A 21682-nucleotide genomic window follows, 5' to 3' on the forward strand; every position below is an offset into this window, starting at 1 on the left:
CCACCCTCACCTACAATTTCATTATGTTGGAAGTCACTCATTTCTTTTTCTTCATAGTAAATTGTATTTGTAAAGAGAACAAAAGGTCCCAAGTATAGGCTAGTTTTATAGAAGAAATATAATGTTTCTTAATGTTTTATTAACAATCTTCACTTTATCATAAAGACAGTTGTATAGAGTTCGTTAAGTTTCTTTACTCTTTTTGTAATGAACATAAGAAAAACTAAATAGAAAAAATAAATCTTAAATTATTTCATTTGAAATGTTAAGAAAACTTTTCAAATGTGGAGGATTTAAAATAACGCAATATTTACTACCTTGTGTAACTAGACAGTAGTAAGTGGACACTAAATTAAGCAGAATTTTAAGAGAGAATAAAATAATCCCATTTTCGTTTATAAACAGTCTACTAATAATTAAAGTGGAATCTTCAAAATTATTTTACTTTTTTTTGCCACAGGGAGTAAGTCTTCACAAAACATGATTCTACCTTATATACAAATATCCAGAATTGAACACATAATTTCTCAAGTGATGAAATCATATTTGGAATTTGTTAAACGTATTAATTCCATGTAATCAAAACTTCAAAATTTCAATTTTTAACCAAAAATGACAGACACTGAACTTTCTAATCTAAAAATATTTCAAGAAAAAGGATATTCTTTTCAATAAATGATGTGTGAACAATTCATATTACACATGGCAGAAATGAACCTCTACCTAGGCCTTACACTTTATATAAAAACTAACTCTAAATGGATCATTGATGTAAACAGAAAATGTAAAGATTGATAAATCATCTTCAAAAACTTTTGTTCTATAAAAGATATTTAAGAGATTGAAACGACAAGCCACAGACGGGGTGAAAATATCTGCAAATCATGTATCTGGCAAAAAACTTTGTATCCACAATACATACAAAGAGTTCTTAAAGTACAATAAGAGAACACACAGCCCACTAAAAAATGGGCAAAAGATATGAAGAAACAGTTTGTCAGAGAGTATATGAGGATGACACAAAAATAAATATAAAGATGCTTAATATCAGTAGCTATCAGGGAAATGAAAATTAAAACCATGATGAGGTATCACCACGCGCCTAACAGAATGTTTAAAAAAAAATTTTTTTTTTTGAGACAGGGTCTTGCTTTCACCCTGGCTAGAGTGCAGTGCCTGATCATGGCCCGCTGCATCTTTGACCTCTCAGGCGCAAGTGATCCTCCCATCTCAGTGCAAGTAGCTGGGACTACAGGGGTGCACCACCATGTCCAGCTAATTTTTTTACTTTTTGCAGTGACAGGGTTTCTCCGTGTTGCCCAGACTGGGTTCAAACTTCTGGGTTCAAGCAATTCACTGGCCTTGGCCTCCCAAAGTGCTGGTGTTAAAAGGTGTGAGCCACCACACGGGGTCAAAATTTGTAAAAACTGGCAATACCAACTGCTGGCAAACATGAGAGGCAGCTGGAACGCTCACATACCGGTGGTGGGAATGCAAAAGAAAATAATTATTCTGGAAAACAATTTGGCAGTTTTTTATAAAGTTAAACATACATATATCACCTTATTATGCAACAATCCCACTCCAAAACTGAAAACAAATCTTCACACGTGTGCATAAATGTTTATGGCTGTTCTATTCAAGATGGTCACAACTGGACACCACTCAAATGTCCTTCAATAGATGAATAAGTAAACAGTGTTATAGCTATAAAACGGAATACTATTCAGCAAAAAAGTGAACTACTGATACACTCAACAGCTTGGATGAATTTCAAAGATATTATGCTGAGTGAAAAAATGCAATTTCAAAAGGTTACACACTGTATGACTCCACTTACATGTCATTCAAAAAAACACAAAACTACAGTGAAAGAATAGGTCAGTGGCTGCCAGGGGTTATAGGTGGGGAAGGGGTAACCATTATAGATTAGAGGGAGCCTTTTTGGGGCAATAAACTTTCTAAATCTGGATTATGGTACTGACTACAGGGATGTATATGTATGTTAAAATTCATTTAACTGAATACCAAAAGAAAAAAAGTCAATTTTCTCTTTGGGAGGCTGAGGTGGGTGGATTATGAGGTCAGGAGATCGAGACCATCCTGGCTAACATGGGGAAACCCAGTCTCCACTAAAAAAACACAAAAAATTAGCCGAGCGTGGTGGCCGGTGCCTGTGGTCCTGGCTACTCAGGAGGCTGAGGCAGGAGAATGGCATGAACCCGGGAGGCAGAGTTTGCAGTGAGCTGAGATCGCACCACTGCACTCCAGTCTGGGTGACAGAGCCAGACTCTGTCTCAAAACAAAAAAAAACAAAAAACAACAACAACAAAAACAGAAAAAAGTCAATTTTACTATATGACAATTTAATATTATGTATATATTTATATACAGAAATATACCAATGCTTACTTCCAAATTTAATATAAATTAACTGGAATTCTAGCTTTCTGGTACATCAGCAGACCAAATCAATTATTTAATTCATTATTTTAAATATTTTGTAGCCATAAGGTCAGTATGAAAGTATCTTATACCAGTAACAAAGTACCCAAAAAATGATGAGGACCCATCAAAAGGACACAGAAACCAGCCTGAAGGGGCTCCTACTGGTCAAATCTGGGAAATTTGAGCAGTAGAATAAATAATGAAGGTTACAGATTATAACTTCCAGAGAAATGCAGAAATCCATGGTTCAGACTAATAATAAAAATTTAAGTTTGATGGTGAATGGGATATTTACATAGTATTAAAATATCTCCCCACAAAATGCTTATTAAAAAAGGGAAAAGAAGCCACTTTAAATATGTAAGGTGGGCATACATGTTTGGTGGCCATACCATTTTTCCTACCTTTTTGTATTCTAAAAATTTTCATAATAAAAGTCAAAAATAAAATAAAATAGAAGGAAATAAAAATAATCACAGGAAGTGTTAGGGAAAAAACAGTGTAACAGAAGTTAATCCAAGAGGCAGAGTGCAGTAGTTCACACCTGCAATCCAAGTGCTTTGGGAGGTTGAGGCGGGCAAATCACCTGAGGTCAGGGATTCGAGACCAGCCTGTCCAACATGGTGAAAACCCATCTCTATTAAAAACACAAAATTAGCCAGGCATAGTGGTGCACACCTCTAGTCCCAGCTACTCGGGAGGCTGAGGCAGGAGAATTGCTTGAACCCCGGAGGCAGAGGTTGCAGTGAGCCTAGACCACGCCACTGCACTCCAGACTGGGCGACAAGAGCAAAACTCTGTCTCAAAAAAAAAAAAAAAAAGAAAGAAAGAAGAAATTAATTCAAGAGCCTGTTCTTTGAAATATAATACATTATCTTATCAAGAAAAAATAGCAATAGGAAGTAACTAGAGAATCAGAATATTTCATAAGATTTTTAAGGCTGCTTCACGTAATTGTACTAATAAACATAAAATCTGGATCAAAGCACAATTTTATTCTCATTACTAAAATTGTCTCAGGAAATAACCATGAAATAAATCAAAAAAGTTATCAAAGATCTTCGAAGTTTTTTAAACATTTGGGGAGCAAATCATGCTTTGGTAACTGTTCCAGCCATCAGCTGACAAAGATCCATTTCTTGCTACCACACTGTCAAATCTTGTTTTTTCATGGTGTCAGTTTCCATGCAGGAGTCTCTATGTTTACGGAATATTATATTGTACGTTGCCACTACATCATTTTTTAAAAACAAGCAGCACATGGAAAATTGGAATTGCTAATCCTATTGACAAAAATTATGGACACCCTTAGCTTAACAGAAAGTTGGAAATTATTAGATATTAAGTGTGTCAAAGCTTTAATCACAATAAGACACACAGTAAGAGTAAGCGGTTGGAGCAGTTATTCACTTCTGACCACCATCACCTCGTACCTTGCCAGATCAGTAACTCAACTACAATTCTTTGACTCTACTGCAACCCACACCCCTTGTGCTTACTTATCACCTTTTCAATGTCTTCACTCTTTATACCGTTTACATTCTATCATCCATCATTACATTTGCTGCTCTGCATACATCTCCAGTGCCCTTTGTCATTCTCAATTAGGAAAAACCCCAACTCTAGTTAAATCATTTTAATGACTATTTCACAGCTATAGCCATGAAGTCAACAACGGCTGGAGAAAGAACACAATCTTCATGCCCACTATTCTTATGTGGGTCTTTGGCACAGCCTGAAATTCTACCTCTTTTCTATAATATGTTCATTCTTCTATTTTATACGTCTTTCTCGTTAAATTTCCAAACCTACACTTCTACCATTACTCTCAGTTGATGACTGTGCTTCAAATTCAAAAAAAAAAAACCAGCATAAAAAAGAGAAATCTCGCCTTATCCTACCTTCATATCTATCTACCACCTGCATCTGTGTCCATAAGCTATGCCTTTCCTCCAGGTTTGTAAGAATGAACTTTCTGTTATCACATGACCAGCTCCTCCAGTTGTGCTTTAAATCCCAATACTGTCACCCACTCAAGGAAATCACTCCAGTAATTGTTCTCCTCTCTCCTGCATGTTCAATCTTTCCTTTGCACTAGACCATTCCTATGAACATATCAACATGTTATAAGTTCTTCCATTTAGCTACTGCTTTGTTTCTCTCCTCCCATTTATTAAAGAAACACTTCTCAAAAGATTGTATGTACTTGCTGTCTCTGCTTCCTGTTTTCATTCTCTGTATTGAATACAACCCACGAAGGCTTTCACCCCCACCAGTCCATTGAGCCCGTTCTTGTCAACTTCAGACCTCAATAATGACTTTCATGTTGCCAAGTGGTCAAGTTTCAATGGTTATCTTCTTACTTGATCATTTCACCATCAGCACCATTTAACGCACCTGATACCCTTTCTTGAAATATTTTCTTTCCCTGACTTCTGGGACAATATTCTATCTTGATTTCCCTCCTATTTCCCACCTTCTTACTTAGTGCCCTTTGCTGTTCCTCCCTCTTCTTGACTCTTAAATGCTGGAGTGCCCCAGGGCTTAGTCCTCTTCTTGCCTGTGTATACTCACTGTGATGGTGATCTTATTTCCTCTTGCAGCTGTAAATATCATCTTTTTGCTAAATGTTGTCAATTGTTTAACGCCAGTGCTAGAACTCTATATAGTGCATCCATCTGCCTAATATACATTTTCACTTGGATGTGCATTATGTATCTCTAATTAAATGTCTGAAACTATACTTTTGATTTCCTGCTCCTTCTATAGGTTTCCCATCTTGATAAATCTCCATCTTTCCTGTTGTATAAGTCAAAAAACCTTGGAGTCACCCTGGACTCCTCCTCTGATAGTCCACATCTAATCAATCCATCAGTAAATTACATGGTCTCTTCCTTCAAAACATATTGGAATTTTCATTCACCACTTCTACTGCTACTACTTGTCCAAACCACCACTATCTCTTTTCTGTATTATTGGAACTGCTTCTTTACTGGTCTTTCAGCTTCTATCCTTGCCTCTCCACACTGTGTTGTCATCACAGTTGCCAGAATGATACTCTAGAGTAAATCAGATCATGTTACTTTTTGACTTAAAATTTCCCAATGACTTCCTATTTTCTCTAGGATCAAAGTCCTTACAATGGTTGACAAGATCCAATATGAAAAAATGTCCTGCTATCTTATGCTTCAAATCTCAACCTCCACTATTCTCCCTCTCATACTGATTCTAACCCAGAATTGGAAAGTAAAGCATTCTAGAACTACTTTGTTAAAGATTTTATCTAAAAGACATCGAAAAATAAAGGACTGTTTTATTTTACTTTGCTTTACTTGTACATATTTAAGTATGTATACAGGTATTATCTCCATGGGAGCAGAAAACCACTTTAATAGCTAAGTGTATCATTAAACTTTCACACATATTCATGGACTTCCTTTTGTACAAAATGAGCTCCTAAAAATGTCAATGAAAATGGAATTTATTGTCTCACTGATTTTCAAACCAATAGGAAAATATGAAATAGGCAACAAGTGCTACAGAGATAACTGGTTACCAATTTGGAGAGAAAAGAAAAGCTAGAAATTTACAGTCCTTTCTTCAAGAGCAAATTAGATTACAAAGAGAAGAGACACTGAAGTGTAAAATATAAATTAACTAAAATAATATTAAAAACATAAATGAATGTAGTATATTTTTAATTTTGTAATTCGGAAAATGAGATAGCAATCAAAGTCAGATAACATCAAGGAGAGAGTCACAGACTTGTCTGTAAAAAATTCAAAACTTCAAAACACTTTTTAAAAAAACTACTATCATTAAAGCTAAAATATATTTTACAAGCTAAAAAAATTCTTATTTTGTATTTGAGAAAAAAGATTCATATCCTAAATATATCAAGAGAACTTAGAAATCTATTAACAAATGAACATCTCAACAGAAAATGGTCAATGGACAAGCAATGTACAATTCTTGGAAGAAAAAATAAAAATGAAAACATATAAAATATATTCAACCTCCAAAGTAATCAAATAATGTAAAAACAAACAAATAATGAGCTGCATCTCTAACCTATGTAACTGGAAAAGGTTTAAAAAACGACAACATTCAATGAGCTGTCTGACTTTCAGAGGTGTTACATACTGGCCCACTAATCATTTCTGGAGAGCAGTTTAGAAATAGGTATCGAAATTTTTAAAATACATATCTTTTTGATCCAGACTTTTCACTATTAAGTATTTACCCTAAAGATACAATCAGACAACTTTTCAAAAATGTACATCTAAGAGTTCCCACAGTGGTATTATTGATCAATTCAAAATACAAGAGGTAGCCTAAATATCCATTAATATATTATTCTTTATATTTTGCTACATTCATATAGTAAAATTTATGAAGTGATAACAATTGACATGAAATATTCTATAATATACTATTAGGTGAAAAAAATTACAAGTTTCAAAATACGATATATAATTCCTACCTCTAATTAGGATTTCAAGTGATTTTTTTCCTCTTTATGGTTTTTTTATATTACTTGGACTTTCTATATGTGAGCTGTCTTTTAAAAACAGACAAAACAATAGGTACATTTTCATTGAAAAAAGCGGTGAGGTGTTGGCAAATTCTGGGTGTAAAAAGGGACACCTCTGTCTACTGGGAACTTCAACTCCTCAACTGTTGTCTCAGAACAGTCTGGTGGAAAAGGTGGTCAAGGGACTATTCAGTGCTTAAGGCTGAAGGCTCAGTTCAGTACATTCTGTAGATAATTCAAATCGCAAGATAGTCTATATTTCTGATATTTAATATATTCTACATGATGGTGGTTTCCTTTGGCTAGACGATATAAAATGCAGTAAGATGAAAACATTTTCAGAAATCCTTTCCAAATACAATAAACTGATAAATTAACAAAGTAAAAATGATTACCTATCTCCCTTTGGTTTTCTTTTCTGTAGTGTCTTCCCTTTGGGTCTTCTTTCACTTCCTAAACAGGGGATCCCACCAGGTCCTGTTACCCGTATTGATTCAAGGCCTTTGGAAGATTTTTTAAATGTGAATTCCACTGGTTCTCCTTCTTTTAGGCTTCTAAATCCTTCCATGAATAGTTTGCTCTGTAAAGAGCAGAAAAGGGTAGGGGAGAGAAAGAGAGATCAAAATTATTATTGCTTTATAAATTATCTCTATAATTTTAACAAAGAAAGATACTCTGTTATACATTACAGAAGTATACAGTCTTAAGTTCAGTGAAACACATACCATTTTAAAGTTTCTTTTTGCAATACTGGCAGTGGGAGAAAAAAATTTTTAAGGCAATTTGGCAATACTTAGAAAAATTTAAATGTGCATATTCTTTGTCCCAGCAATTCCACAATTAACAATTCTACTACAGACATACACAAAGGCTCAAAAAGACACCACAGCACTGACTGGTAAAAAATTACATCTATCTGAATGTCTATCAATGGGAAACTGATTAAATTATTAATATAATAGCACCATATAACATTATTAAGCCATTAAGAGACGTTTTATTAGTTCTACATGTTCTAATGTAGGAAGATAAGCATGTAATACTGTTCAGTAAAAAAAAAAAAAAAAAAAAAAAAAGAGTTAAAGAACTGTGTCCACCATAATGCTATCTATGTAAAATTTTAATTTTGTTTATTTATTTTTGATATGGGATTCACTATGTTGCCCAAGCTGGTCTTGAACTTCTGAGATTTTCTAGCCTCAGCCTTCTAAGTAACTGAGATAACAGGCACATGCAGAGTCCAGCTAAAGTTTTTAAAAGATATATGTTTATTATATAGAGATGTGGTCTGAAACAACAGACACTAAAGAGTCGTTTTCTCCAGTCCTGTTCTAGAAAGGTAGAAAAGTTTTCTGGTATATACATTACTGCATTGTTTGAGCTTTTTATAATTTGAACGGAAACCAGATTTCATATTTGAAAGATAGTTGATTTTTTGTAAAAATAACAATGTTCACCAATTACAAAATTGTTAACTTTGGTTTCAAATATTATTTGGCTCTTTCAGTCCTCTTTTCATCAAAGTCAATGTGCCAATTCAAAATACACTAAAAATAATTGAATTAGTAGTTTTATTTTTTCAAATCCCTCTGTGTACATTTTACAGGAATAATTGAGAATATCATGTAGTTTTTAAAGACTCTTCTGAATTGCTGGGGCAACAGAAATAAAACATATGATGGTAGAAGTCCTTAGTTCAAGTCCAGTTCTTTAAATAAACTGCTATATTGCTTTGAATAAGCCATTTGCTATCTTTTTTGTTTATTTGTAAGTTCAAAAGATTTGAGTTCTGAGTAACAACAAGACCATGAGAAAAAGGTTTCGTGGTCAAGTAAGTTTGTAAAACACTGTATGTTGTTTCTCTGTGAGAGACTCATGTTAGCATATTAAAGTCTCAGAAATGTTCTCACCTCCCCAACTCCCACGAAACTAAGAATCTTGTTTAACTCAGCAGTTTCTTGACCTAATTGATCCCAGAGCCCCTTCTTAAAGTACAGATGATGAACATACTTAGAAAAATATTGAACCAGAAAATCTTCACTTCTCCAAGTTCATGACTCTAAAGGCAACTAAATAATTACATGTAACCAAATTATTACATAGAACAAATAAAAACAAAACTTAAAAAATTCATTGCAAAACGAGACCATTCATTGTGAAAGTAAGACAGCCCATGAAAACAGGGTTATTAACCTGCTTCTAGTGCAGGTCACCTGACAGAGTGAAATCCTTCATGTGGAAGTCTGCAATTTGGCAGCACCTTTTCTGCTCTCTGATGAAATGTTGGGGGAAAAAAAAATCACAACTGCCTATATTCTTTAAAATGACGAAGTATTATTATTAAAGCTATTTTAACACTTCTAAAGCATCTTCTCATTTTTTTCCTAAGCTTTCTCTTCACTAATTATAAATAGCTATTTTGCTTTCATTTCCTTTCTCCCTCTTCACTCAAGAAAGTACAGATTATTTCTCTTTTATGGATGAAATGGAGCATAGTTCAACTACTGAAATTACAAGAACAAAGAAACAGCATTTTTTATTAGAGCTATCATATGTTCATATGTTTTGTTTCGGTAACAAAAACTATCACTGGGCTAAGCACGGTAGCTCACACCTGTAATTCCAGCATGTTGGGAGGCCGAGGCAGGCAGATTGCCTGAGGTCAGGAGTTTGAGACAAGCCTGGCCAACGTGGTGAAACCCTGTCTCTACTAAAAAATACAAAAAATTAGCTGGTTGTGGTGGCACCTGCCTATAATCCCAGCTACTTGGGATGCTGAGGCAGAAGAATCGGTTGAACCCGGGAGATGGAGGTTGCAGCGAGCGAAGATCAATATCGTGTCACTGCACTCCAGCCTGGGCAACGAGCAAGACCCCGTCTCAAAAAAAATCAACCAAACAAACAAAACTCTATCACTTATCTCCTCAAAGCTCTTAGTGCACTTTCCTAGGAGTTGGTGCATAGTTCCTAGTAAACCCAATTAAGCTGGTATACTTTCACTTAATTTAATTTTCCATTATTAAGATTTTTGATAGGCATAAGTGAACTGCTTTTCCAAATCTAAAGTAAAATTCCAGCTCTTACAAACCAATAAATTCTAGCTGTTCTTCATGATATTCTGAAAGAATACTTTAAAAAGTTCTGTCATATATGTCCCCCTCCCCAAATTAGTACATAAGGCAATTTAGTTTCATAATACTTCACACACACACACACACAAAAATATATATATATACACATATACACACATATTCATAAGAAACTATAATGGCTTTGCAAGAAAAAGACAAGGATTCACAGAGAATATTCTGTCTTTGCTATTATACCAAAATTGCTGCTACATAGATGGGAAAGATTGTTGAAAGGTAAGGAATTAGCTCACTATATTTGTTCCCCCAAAAATCAACTTATCCCCTTAACTTGCCAATTTTTATTAAAGGTTTCTCCATTTTTCCAATTACACTGGTTCCAATGCTTACTTTTACCCAAACCATTTATGGAATCTTGTTTATTTTTGCTTCCTATCTCTCCTCTTTCATCTGCCCCATCTAATTCATTGGATTGCTATGACCCTACTTCAGGTCTTAACTATTGCTGGGATTCAGAAAACAATACAACAAAAAAGAAAATTTTAGAAGCTGAAGTTTTTCTCTGACCTTCTCCAGTCTTCCTGTTTCTCAGTCTTATCTCCCCGCAAGGCTAGTCATAGAAACTGGAATCCCTCTTCCCCAAGGTAGGTTATAGAAACCAGAACTCCTTTTCCCCAAAGCCGCCATAAAACCTAAAAATATTACTCTAATTCCATCCCCACCCTGACCTTTCTGTGCAAAAACTGACTACCTTGTTTGACTCTAGGTCAATAAGACCTCCAATCAGAGAAGGTCCTGCTCATACCCAGAAGGCAGGAATGCATGCTCAGAGAGGCCAAGAAAAATCTAGACAGGCAGACCTTGCTGGGCTTCCCTACTCAATTAGCATTAGATCATACATAATCTTTTTGTCCAATTATATTTCTTTACAGCTGTCCATACTTTGTTAGACATATGCCTAAAAATGTACAATTTCCCCTGTATTTTTGGATCCTCATTCTGAAGGCTCCTCTGTCACAGTAAAACTATGATGAAATAAACTTCTAAGTCTTTTCTCCGATTAATCTGCCTCTTGTCAGTAATTTTTAGTGAATCTTCAGAAGGCAAAGGGAAAGTTTACATTATCTTCTACTAAGGTAAGTGTAATAGTTTCTTCAGTGGCATCTCAGCATCAAAACTGCTTGTTACTCTACATCATCTTCTATACCTGCACATTCTCTCTCAATAAATCTTAGCCTGTTAGTCCCTTGTCTCAAAAATCTACAATTCTCCTTAGGTTGTAGGTGAGATCCGTCATAATCTTACCTTACTTACATTTTCCACTTCCTTTCCCATTACTCTAAAACACAGTCCCTCCATTAGTAAAACTGGATAACATATTTCTCTGAATATTTTCTCATTTCAGTATTCTATCTTATTCTGGTAGGGGATGTACTCTCCTAGTTATGGCTGTCTATTAAAATCTTACTTGGTAAGACCTCAACAGCAAGGCAAAAATAGACAAAAAAGACTTAAACTAAAAAGTCTCCTTCTTCACAGTGAAAGAAATAATGAACAGAGTGAACAGACACCCTGTGGAATGGGAGAAAATATTTGCAAATTAGTTGTCTGACAGGTGATTAATATCCAAAACATACAAGGAACTCAAACAACTTAACAAAATATAGTGAGCAAAGAACATGAATAGACATTTTTCAAATAAGACATACAAAAGGCCAACAGGTGTAGGAAAAATACTCAACATCACATCACTAATCATCAGAAAACCACAATGAAATATCATCTTACTGCAGTCAGAATGGCTATTATTAAAAAGATGTTAGCAAGGATGTGGGAAAAAGAGAACTCTTATACACTGTTAGTAGGAATGCAAATTAGTACAACCTTTATAGAAAACAGCATGAAGATTTACCAAAGAACTAAAAATGGAATTACTATTTGATTTAGCAATCCCACTACCGGGTATCGACCCAAAGGGAAAGAAATCAATATATCAAAGATAACCACACTTGTATGTTTTGTGCAGCACTATTCACAATAGCAGACATGGAATCAACCTATCTATCAATGGATGAGTGGATAAAGAGAATGTGGTATATATATACACAATGTATATTATTCCACCGTGAAAAAGAACAAAATCATGTCTTCTGCAGCAACGTTAATGGACTGGAGGTCATTATCTTAAGTGAAAAAAGCCAGGCACAGAAAGTCAAGTATCATATGCTCTCACTCATAAGTGGATGCTAAAAAATTTGTACACATGGATGTACAGAGTGCAATGATAGGCCAGGCGCGGTGGCTCACGCCTGTAATCCCAGCACTTCGGGAGGCTGAGGTGGGTGGATCACGAGGTCAGGAAATCAAGACCATCCTCGCTAACACAGTGAAACCCCGTTTCTACTAAAAATACAAAAAAAAAATTAGCCGGACAGGGTGGCAGGCATCTGCAGTCCCAGTTACTTGGGAGGTTGAGGCAAGAGAACAGTGTGAACCCAGCAGGCGGAGCTTGCAGTGAGCCGAGATCGCGCCACTGCACACCAGCCTGGGCGACAGAGCAAGACTTCGTCCCAAAAAAAAAAAAAAAGAGTGGAATGATAGATAATAGAGACTCAGAAGGGTGAGGGGTTGGAAGGGAGGTAGATGATGAGAATCCAATTTTTAAAATTCATTCTGGGACATATTTATTTAAGAATTATATAAATATTGGCTTTCAGCCTGGGTGCAGTGGCTCATGCCTGTAATCCCAACACTTCGGGAGGCCAAGGCAGGTGGACTGCTTGAGCTCAGGAGTTCCAGGCCAGCCTGTGCAACATGGCAAAACCCCATCTCTACAAAAAACACAAAAAATTAGCTGGGCATGGTGGCACACATTTGAGGTCCCAGCTACTAGGGAGGCTGCAGTGAGCTGAGGTCGCAATACTGCACTCCAGCCTGGGTGACAGAGACCTAACTCGGCGGGGGGAAAAAATCCTTGCTATATTTGCTTTCCGCCTCCCAACCAACCATTTCAAAATTACTTTTAAAGAATATTAACAGGGGACAGGTGCAGTGGCTAATGCCTATAATCCCAACACTTTGGAAGGCTAAGGTGGGAGAATTGTTTGAACCGTGGTCGAGGTTGCAGCTACCCATGATTACGACACTGCACTCCAGCTTGGGCAACAGAACAAGACCCATTCTCAAAAAAACTTAAAAGGAAAAAAAAAAAAGAATAACATGAATAAGGAGTCAACTGAAAATAGTCCAAATGCTATCATTTATTTGCCAAGTATTTTTACCCAGGGCTCCAGATAGTAATGGGTTACTTATCTCTCTTGACACAGGCTTTTTCTCTCCAACTAGATTGGGATGTGGCTACAGTTTAATAACTGATTCTCCTTAGAAATAAGAGTAATTTTTTTTCTCTAGGAGGCATAAACTGACTTCCAGTTCAAGACGGCATGCTGGACAACTGAGGTGCCTCATGTTACCGTTTAAAAGCCATTAAAATGACAAACTAGTAGAAAGAAATATTCACAATAAAGAAGGGAATGAGAGAGATGCATCAGCAGAAAACCAAATTCGATAAATTTCTAGAAGTTTGAGTGCTGACTGATAACTGAGTTGAAGGAGCCACACCCAAGAAAATTAACAAAAGCAGCTGCAGCAGAAGTAGGAACCAAGATTCCTAACAGAACACTGAGAAACTCTGCTTACACACATATATGATGAAGGGCAAGAACGAGCAACGGGCTTGAAAACAGGGAGGTTAATGAGCAGTTCTGTAAGGACCAGATTCCCATTTCATCCCCACATACCATTCCTACCTACACATGTGAAAACAGGCAAACATGGCCTTAAGGCAAATAATATGAGGCCCTTCTCTAAAGAGACTGAAGGAAATATCCAGGCAAGTAGTAAAATATTGGATCCTGTGCATACACCCCTATTCATTCTGACAATGAGAAGACCACTGGTGTAAAAACTGGCTCTCTATTCACTGGACCTTAAATCATTCCTATCCCTCTTTCATGTATCTGAAGGGTCAACCAAGAATCATAAAACATACAGCATAATTAAGAAAGACCAGATGGGAGTGGTGGCTCACGCCTGTAATCCCAGCATTTTGGGAGGCTGAGGTGGGTGGACTGCCTAAGGTCAGGAGTTTGAGACCAGCCTGGCCAACATAGTGAAACCTCATCTCTACTAAAAATACAAAAAAATTAGCTGGGTGTGGTGGTGGGCGCTTGTAATCCCAGCTACTAGGGAAGCTGAGGCAGGAGAATCACTTGAACACGTGAGGCAGAGGTTGCAGTGAGCCGAGATCACACCACTGCACTCCAGCCTGAGCAACAAGAGAAATGAGAAATACAGAGGATGAATCCAAAAAGACAAATATTTAACTTTAACTTGATTTCCAGGGAAAGAGAATACATAAAAAAGAGAAACAAAAATTATGAAGTGAATAATACAAAGGAGGGGTGTATACCATGTAGAAGCATTATAGAAGCTTTACACATGAGGTGTATTTTTGAGTGCATGGAGAGAGAGTAACATTCTAATGGAGACTGAAGACAGTAGTCCAAATTGAGCTAATGGTACCATAAACTTGTGCAGCAGGAATAGTTAATATAATGTTTGAGGATGGCAAGGAGAGTAGTTTAAGTGTATCACTGTGAAGGTAGAGACCAAAAATGAGGCTGAAAAATGCAAGCTAGAGTCATATCATGCAATTTTATTTTTTTTAAGAGGCAGGGTCTCACTCTTTGCCTAGGCTGCAGTGCAGTAGTGTAATCACAGTTCACTGTAGTCTTGACCTCCTGGACTCAATCAAGCAATCATCCTGCCTCCGCCTCCCAAGTAGCTAGGACCACAAGTGCACCCTACCATGCTTGGCTACTTTGAAAATTTTTCTGTAGAGATGGAGTCTCACTATGTTGCCAAGACCAGTTTCACTAGGCTGGTCTTGAACTCTGGCCTCAAGCAATCCTCCTGCCTCAGCCACCCAAAGTGTTGGGATTACAGGCATGAGCTAGCATACTCAGCCATGGAAATTTTTGATTTACATTAAGCACTTTATTATGTCTAACACAAATATTTCTTTCTAAAATTATTTCTCTATTTTCAAATTTCAACTTATCTGAGATTTACAGGGTACATGTGCAGGTCTGTCACATGGGTATACTGCACGATGCTGAGGTTTGGGGTATGATTGATCCCATCACCCAGGTAATGAGCATAGTACCCAACCGTTTTTCAGCCCTGGCCCCTCTTTCTCCCCTCCTTCTCTAGTAGTCCCCAGTGTCTATTGTTGCCATATTTATGTCCATGAGAACCCATGTTTAGCTCCCACTTATAAGTGAGAACATGCAATATTTGGTTTTCTGCTCCCTCATGAATTTGCTTAGAATAATGGCCTCCAGCTGCAAAAACTGAAAAAATACCCAGAGCCCCAGTTTCCTTGTCTGTAAACTAGGGATAATATGCAAAATATCTCATAAGGTTATTACTGGATCCCAAATAATTGTACAATGCCTAGAACAATGCTCAGTACATTGACTAGTAGTTCAATAAACACTTTAAACTATTTTTATAAGTATCCAGTCTGCTTCCCTATCTGCTGACACAGGGATGGAAGAGGTGGGAGAAGACAAACATGTATGGAGAATCTATTCAGTAACAGGTACTGTGCTGAACGCTTTCACCTGCTATCTCATATGCTCAACCCACCCTTATCGCTCACCCACACTTGGCAAATATCTGTATGTTACTGAGTTTCAGTTTAAACACTACCTCATCTTCAAAGCCTTTATGATATTCTTAAGCAAATATGGGTACTCCTTTTCCAGTGCTCCAATTATATGTGGTATATATCACCATTATAACACATCATACTACATTATAATGTGTCTGTTTTCTTTTCCTTTTCTTTTTTTTTTTGAGACAGGGTCTTGCTCTGTCACTCAGACTGGAGTATAACAGTGCAATCTTAGCTCACTCCAACCTCTACCACTCAGGCGCAAGGGCTCCTCCCACTTCAGGCTCCTGAGTTGCTGGGACCGCAGGTGTGTACCACCACACCCAGCTGGGTTTTTTTGTTTTTTTGTTTTTTTATTTTCATTACAGATGGGGTCTCGCCAAGTTGCTCAGGCTGGTCTTGAACTACTGAGCTCAGGCGATCCACCCAACTTGGACTCACAAAGGGCTGGAATTATAGGCATGAGCCACCGCGCTCGGCCAATGTGTCTGTTTTCTTATAAAGCTACTAACTTCTTGAAAGGAAATACCATAATTTTTCCTTTACATGTCTAAAACCATCCCTGAAACATAGCAAGTGTTCAGTATATATTTGAAGCAGAGAGGAAGAATCAGGATGGTGGGGAACAAGGGAAAGAAGGAGGGAGGCAGAAGAAGTAGCTGTGACTTTTTCTCACTTAGATGAGGAAATCGAGTCCCAAGGTCCTATCTTATGAGAGGCAGAACCAGGACTCAAAGCCAGATCATTTCACATAAAAAGCCCTTGTCTATCATGATGCTTAATATAACATTCTCTGGAATATTTCAAATGTCCATCAACAACATAATCACAATATTAAAGTTTAGAATCTTGAAACTACATGCCACAGGTAGGCCACCCTACTCAACCCATGCTCACCTTTTATCCTTTAATTTTCTGAACTTTTAAAAATTTACTATAAAACTTCTTAGCTGACACAATGAATCATAAGAAATGGGTGCTTTTATGATAGAGTATTTTGTTTTATTGCTCCTTTTTGAAAATAAGAGGTATTAAATAGATGATGGCTAAAGAAACTTTTTAAATCCCTATCAAATCTATACTTTTATGGTATTAATGTTGCACTGTTGAAATAATACTATATTTCAAGTAGATCTTACTTACAAAAATACCTCTACATGGAGTGGCAGAACAGTACATCTACGTACACTATCTAATTTAAGGATGTATACTATAAGCCTAGAACACTGTTTTTCATTATACTCCCCATAGTGAGCTTTGTTTCCTATTTTCCTCTTCATGTGAAATTATAATACCACAGATATATTGAATATTTACTTACGTACTGTAGCTCTTTGGAAGACTACAAACCACTACAGTATCTGGGATGGTACTGCCTCTACGAGAACCAATTTTCATTTCTTTGTTGTGATATCATGCTCTGAGAATGCATGTCCTCAACCACTTAAAAATGCAAAAATGTGTAACTGAAAAGCCAGTGGATAAATTAAAATGGAATTTTAAAAATATCATATTAACACAGACAGCAGCAGAAAGACATAAAAAAGTTACCAAAGAAATGAGACAAACAGAAGAATATCAAAGTGGTAGATCTAAATCCAACCATATGAACAGTTACATTAGGTGTTAAATTAAATGCAGAGATTTATCAAATTGATAAAAAGCAAGACCCGACTATTTGCTGTCTACATCTATAAAAGAGCCACTTTAACTATAAAGATATAAAACAATTAAAAATCAGAGCACAGAAAAAGACAACCATGTAAACAATAAATAATAAGGCTACAGCTGTGTTATATTACTAAAAGCAGACTTTAAGATAAAGAGTATTATCAAAAATAAAGAAGGACATTTCATAATGGAAGTTTTAAAAACTCATTAAGAAGGCATAACAATTATTAATGTGTATGTGCCCAGTAACAGAGCTTTGAGATGCACAAACCAAGAATTGACAGAATTATAAAGAGAATGAGACAAATTCCAAGCATAGCTGGAGATTTTTTTATCAGCCACCCTCTACAGTTAACAGAACAACTGGGGGAAAAATTCATTTAAAGACACATTAGCTATTAAAAAATATCAACAAGCAATTTAACCTATTTGAGATTCATTTGTTCTCTGATCAAAAGAGAAGTAAAACAGAAACCATCATGATAAATAAAAAGATAAATAATTATAAATATTTGTAATTACACAGTATACTTTTAATTGATCTGATAATGCAAAAAAAAAAATCACAGGAAATTTAAAAATTTTTAAACTGATAATAAAAAATACAACATATCAAAATTTGTGGGATGCAGCTAAAACCATTCATGAAGGAAAATTTAGATTTATTTATTTATAAAAAGGTCAGGTACAGTGGCTCACATCTATAATCCAACACTCTGGGAAGCCCAGGCAGGAGGACTGCTTGAGGCCAGGTGTTTATGACCGCCTGGGAAACTTAGTAAAACCCTATTTCTATAAAAAAAATTTTAAGGCCGGGCACAGGGGCGCACACCTGTAATTCCGGCGTTTGGGAAGCTGAGGTAGGCAGATCACCTGAGGTCAGGAGTTCAAGACAAGCCTGGCCAACATGGTGAAACCCCAATCTCCACTAAAAATACAACAAAAATTAGCCAGGCATGGTGGTGCATGCCTGTAATCCCAGCTATGCAGGAGGCTGAGGCAGGAGAATTGCTTGCACCCGGGAAACGGAGGTTACAGTGAGCTGAGATCGTGCCAATGCACTCCAGTCTGGGCAACAAGAGTGAAACTCTGTCTCAAAAAATATATATATATTTTAAATTGGCTAGGCATAGTGGCACATGCCTGTATTCTCAGATAAGCTGGGAGGCTGAAGTGGGAGGATCACTTGAGCCTAAGAGGTTAAGGCTATAGTGAGACGTGACTGTGCCATTGTATTCCAGCCTGGGTAACAGAGTGAGATCCTGTCTTAAAAAATAAAATAAAAATAGAGAGGTTCCAAAGAACATCATAGGGTTTCACATAAAGAAGCTACAGAAAGTGCAAAGGAAACTCAAAGTTTGTAGAAGAAAATAATAGGAACATAAATTAATAAAATAGGGTAAAAAACAATAGAGAAAAGTAAAGACAGCTAAAAGTCAGTGTTTTCAACAAAACTGATAAACCCTTAGGTATAAAGACAAGAAAAAAATAAAGAACACAAATTATCAAAATCAGGAATCAAAGAGGGTCTTTCACCACCAATCCCACAGACATTAAAAAAAGAGCAAAGAAATATTACAAATAAATGATTGCAATAAAATTGATAACTTAGATCATCTCTAGGAACAAAACGTCACTTAAATTCTTTTTTATTAAAGCTAACAAAATGTAAATTTTTTTTTTTTTTTTTTTTTTTGAGACAGGGTCTCACTGCCACGGCCTAGGCTGAAATGCAGTGGTGTGACGCCACTCACTGCAGCCTCAACTTCCTGGTAATCCTCCCACCTCAGTCTCTCAAGTAGCTGGGACGATAGGCACACGCCACCACACTGGGCTTATTTTTTGTAGACACAGGGTTTTGCCATGTTGTCCAGGTTGGTCTCGAACTCCTAGGCTCAAGCAATCCTCCCACCTCAACCTCCCAAGGTGCTGGGATTATAGGTATATAGAGCCACTGCACTTGGCCAGAATGTAACTTGATTTTTAAAAGTAAGCAAAAGACTTGAATTGATATGCCTACTAAAAAAAGATACATAAATAAAAAATAAGCACATGGGTAATCAACATTGTTAGGCTTCAAAAAAAAAAAAAAAAAAAGGGAATTAAAACCACAACGCAGCCGGGTGCAGTGGCTCATGCCTGTAATCCCAGTAGTTTGGGAGGCAGAGGCGGGCAGATCACCTGAGGTCAGGAATTCACGATCAGCCTGACCAACATGGAGAAACCCCGTCTCTACTAAAAATACAAAACTAGCCGGGCATGGTGGTGTACGCCTGTAATCCCAGCTACTCGGGAGGCTGAGGTAGGAGACAGGATAATCGAACCTGGGAAGCAGAGGTTGCAGTGAGCTGAGATCACGCCACTGCACCCCAGCCTAGGCAATAAGAGCAAAACTCCGTCTCAAAACAAACAAACAACAACAACAACAAACTACCATGCAATACACAGCCATTAAAATGGCTTAAAAGTTGGTGAGGATGTGGAACAACTAAAATTCTATATATTGCTGGTAGGAATATAAAATGGTAGATCTACTTTGGAAAAAGTTCTGCAATCTCCTATAGAATTAAACATATACCTACCCTATGACCCCAGTTTCCACAGTTAGACTTTTATGCAAGACAAATTAAAACACGTGTTCACACAAAGACTTGTGTGCAAATGTATATTAGGGGTTTATCCATAATAGCCCAAAACTGAAAACAGTGTAGATATCCTTCAATGATAGAATAAACAAATTTTGCTATGTACAATATTACTGAGCAATAAAAAGGAATGAATCACTGGGATATACATCTTAATAGTGGTCAAAAACTGTGAAGGGTGTTTGGTTTTACCTCAAGTACAGGCTAGCAAATAAATTTAGCCTGCCAAAATTTCACAGAAGGTGGTAGAATGCATGAGATACTACAAGGTCAGAAACAAAGGATAGGCTTTTTTTTTTGGAGATGGAGTCTTGCTCTGTCGCCCAAGCTGGAGTGCAATGGTGTGATCTCGGCTCACCGCAACCTCCACCTCCCGGGTTCAAGCGATTCTCCTCCCTCAGCCTCCTGAGTAGCTGGGATTACAGGCACCTGGCACCATGCCCAGCTAATTTTTGTATTTTTTAGTAGAGACAGGGTTTCACCATGTTGGTCAGGCTGGTCTCGAACTCCTGACCTCAGGTGATCCACCCGCCTCGGCCTCCCAAAGTGCTAGGATTACAGGTGTGAGCCACCGCACCCATCCCAAGGTCAGTTTATTTTATTTTTTGTTTGAGACGGAGTCTTGCTCTGTCACCCAGGCTAAAGTGCAATGGCACAATCTCGGCTCACTGCAATCTCTGCCTCCTGGGTTCAAGCAATTCTCCTGCCTTAGCCTCCCGAGTAGCTGGGAATACAGGCACCTGCCACCACACCCAGCTAATTTTAGTATTTTTAGTACAGATGGGGTTTCACCATGTTGGCCAGGCTGGTCTCTCCTGACCTCGTGATCCACCTGCCTCGGCTTCCTAAAGTGCTAGGATTACAGGCATGAGCCACCACACCTGGCCGACAGTTTATTTATTTATTAATTATTATTATTTTTTTTTTGGAGAGATGGAGTCTTGCTCTTTCACCCAGACTGGAGTGCAATGGCACGATCTCAGCTAACTGCAACCTCCACCTCCCAGGTTCAAGCGATTCTCCTGCCTCAGCTTCCAGCTGGGATTACAGGTGCGTGCCACTGGGCCCGGCTAATTTTTGTATTTTTAGTAGAGATGGGGTTTCTCCATGTTGGCAAGGCTGGTTTTGAACTCCTGACCTAAGGTGATCTGCCTGCCTCGGCCTCCCAAAGGACAGTTTATTTTTAACAAGAGCAGTTGCTTCAATTCCCACAGGGTGATGTAAAGGTCAGATGAGACAGAAAGTTGCATTAACAAGAGAGGAACACTGCCGGGCAGGCACAGTGGCTCACGCCTATACTCCTAGCACTTTGGGAAGCTGAGATAGGCAGATCGCTTGGGCCCAGGAATTCAACACCAACCTGGCAACATGGTGAAATCCCATCTCTACAAAAAAACACAAAAATTACCCGGGCATTGTGACATGTGTCTGTAGTCCCAGCTACTCTAGAGGCTGAAGTGTGAGGATCACCAGAGCCTAGGGAGACAGAAGCTGCAGTGAGCCATGATCATGCCCCTGCACTACAGCTTGGGCAATAGAGTGAGACTCTATCTTA

The 21682-nt window shown here is 37.4% G+C and overlaps 1 protein-coding gene across 2 annotated transcripts in view; it reads right to left on the reverse strand.

The window, feature by feature from the left end:
- LIN28B (lin-28 homolog B (C. elegans)) overlaps positions 1 to 21682 on the reverse strand; it is a 143931-nt gene that overhangs the window by 47411 nt on the left and 74838 nt on the right. For both annotated transcript variants that reach the window (XM_011996087.1, XM_011996086.1), the window contains one exon: positions 7378 to 7562. In XM_011996087.1, coding sequence (XP_011851477.1) covers positions 7378 to 7562 — 185 coding nt within the window. The remainder of the gene's footprint in view (positions 1 to 7377; positions 7563 to 21682) is intronic.

This window comes from Mandrillus leucophaeus, unplaced genomic scaffold (assembly GCF_000951045.1).
Source record: "Mandrillus leucophaeus isolate KB7577 unplaced genomic scaffold, Mleu.le_1.0 Scaffold501, whole genome shotgun sequence".
In the NCBI taxonomy this organism is placed as follows: Eukaryota; Metazoa; Chordata; class Mammalia; order Primates; family Cercopithecidae; genus Mandrillus; species Mandrillus leucophaeus.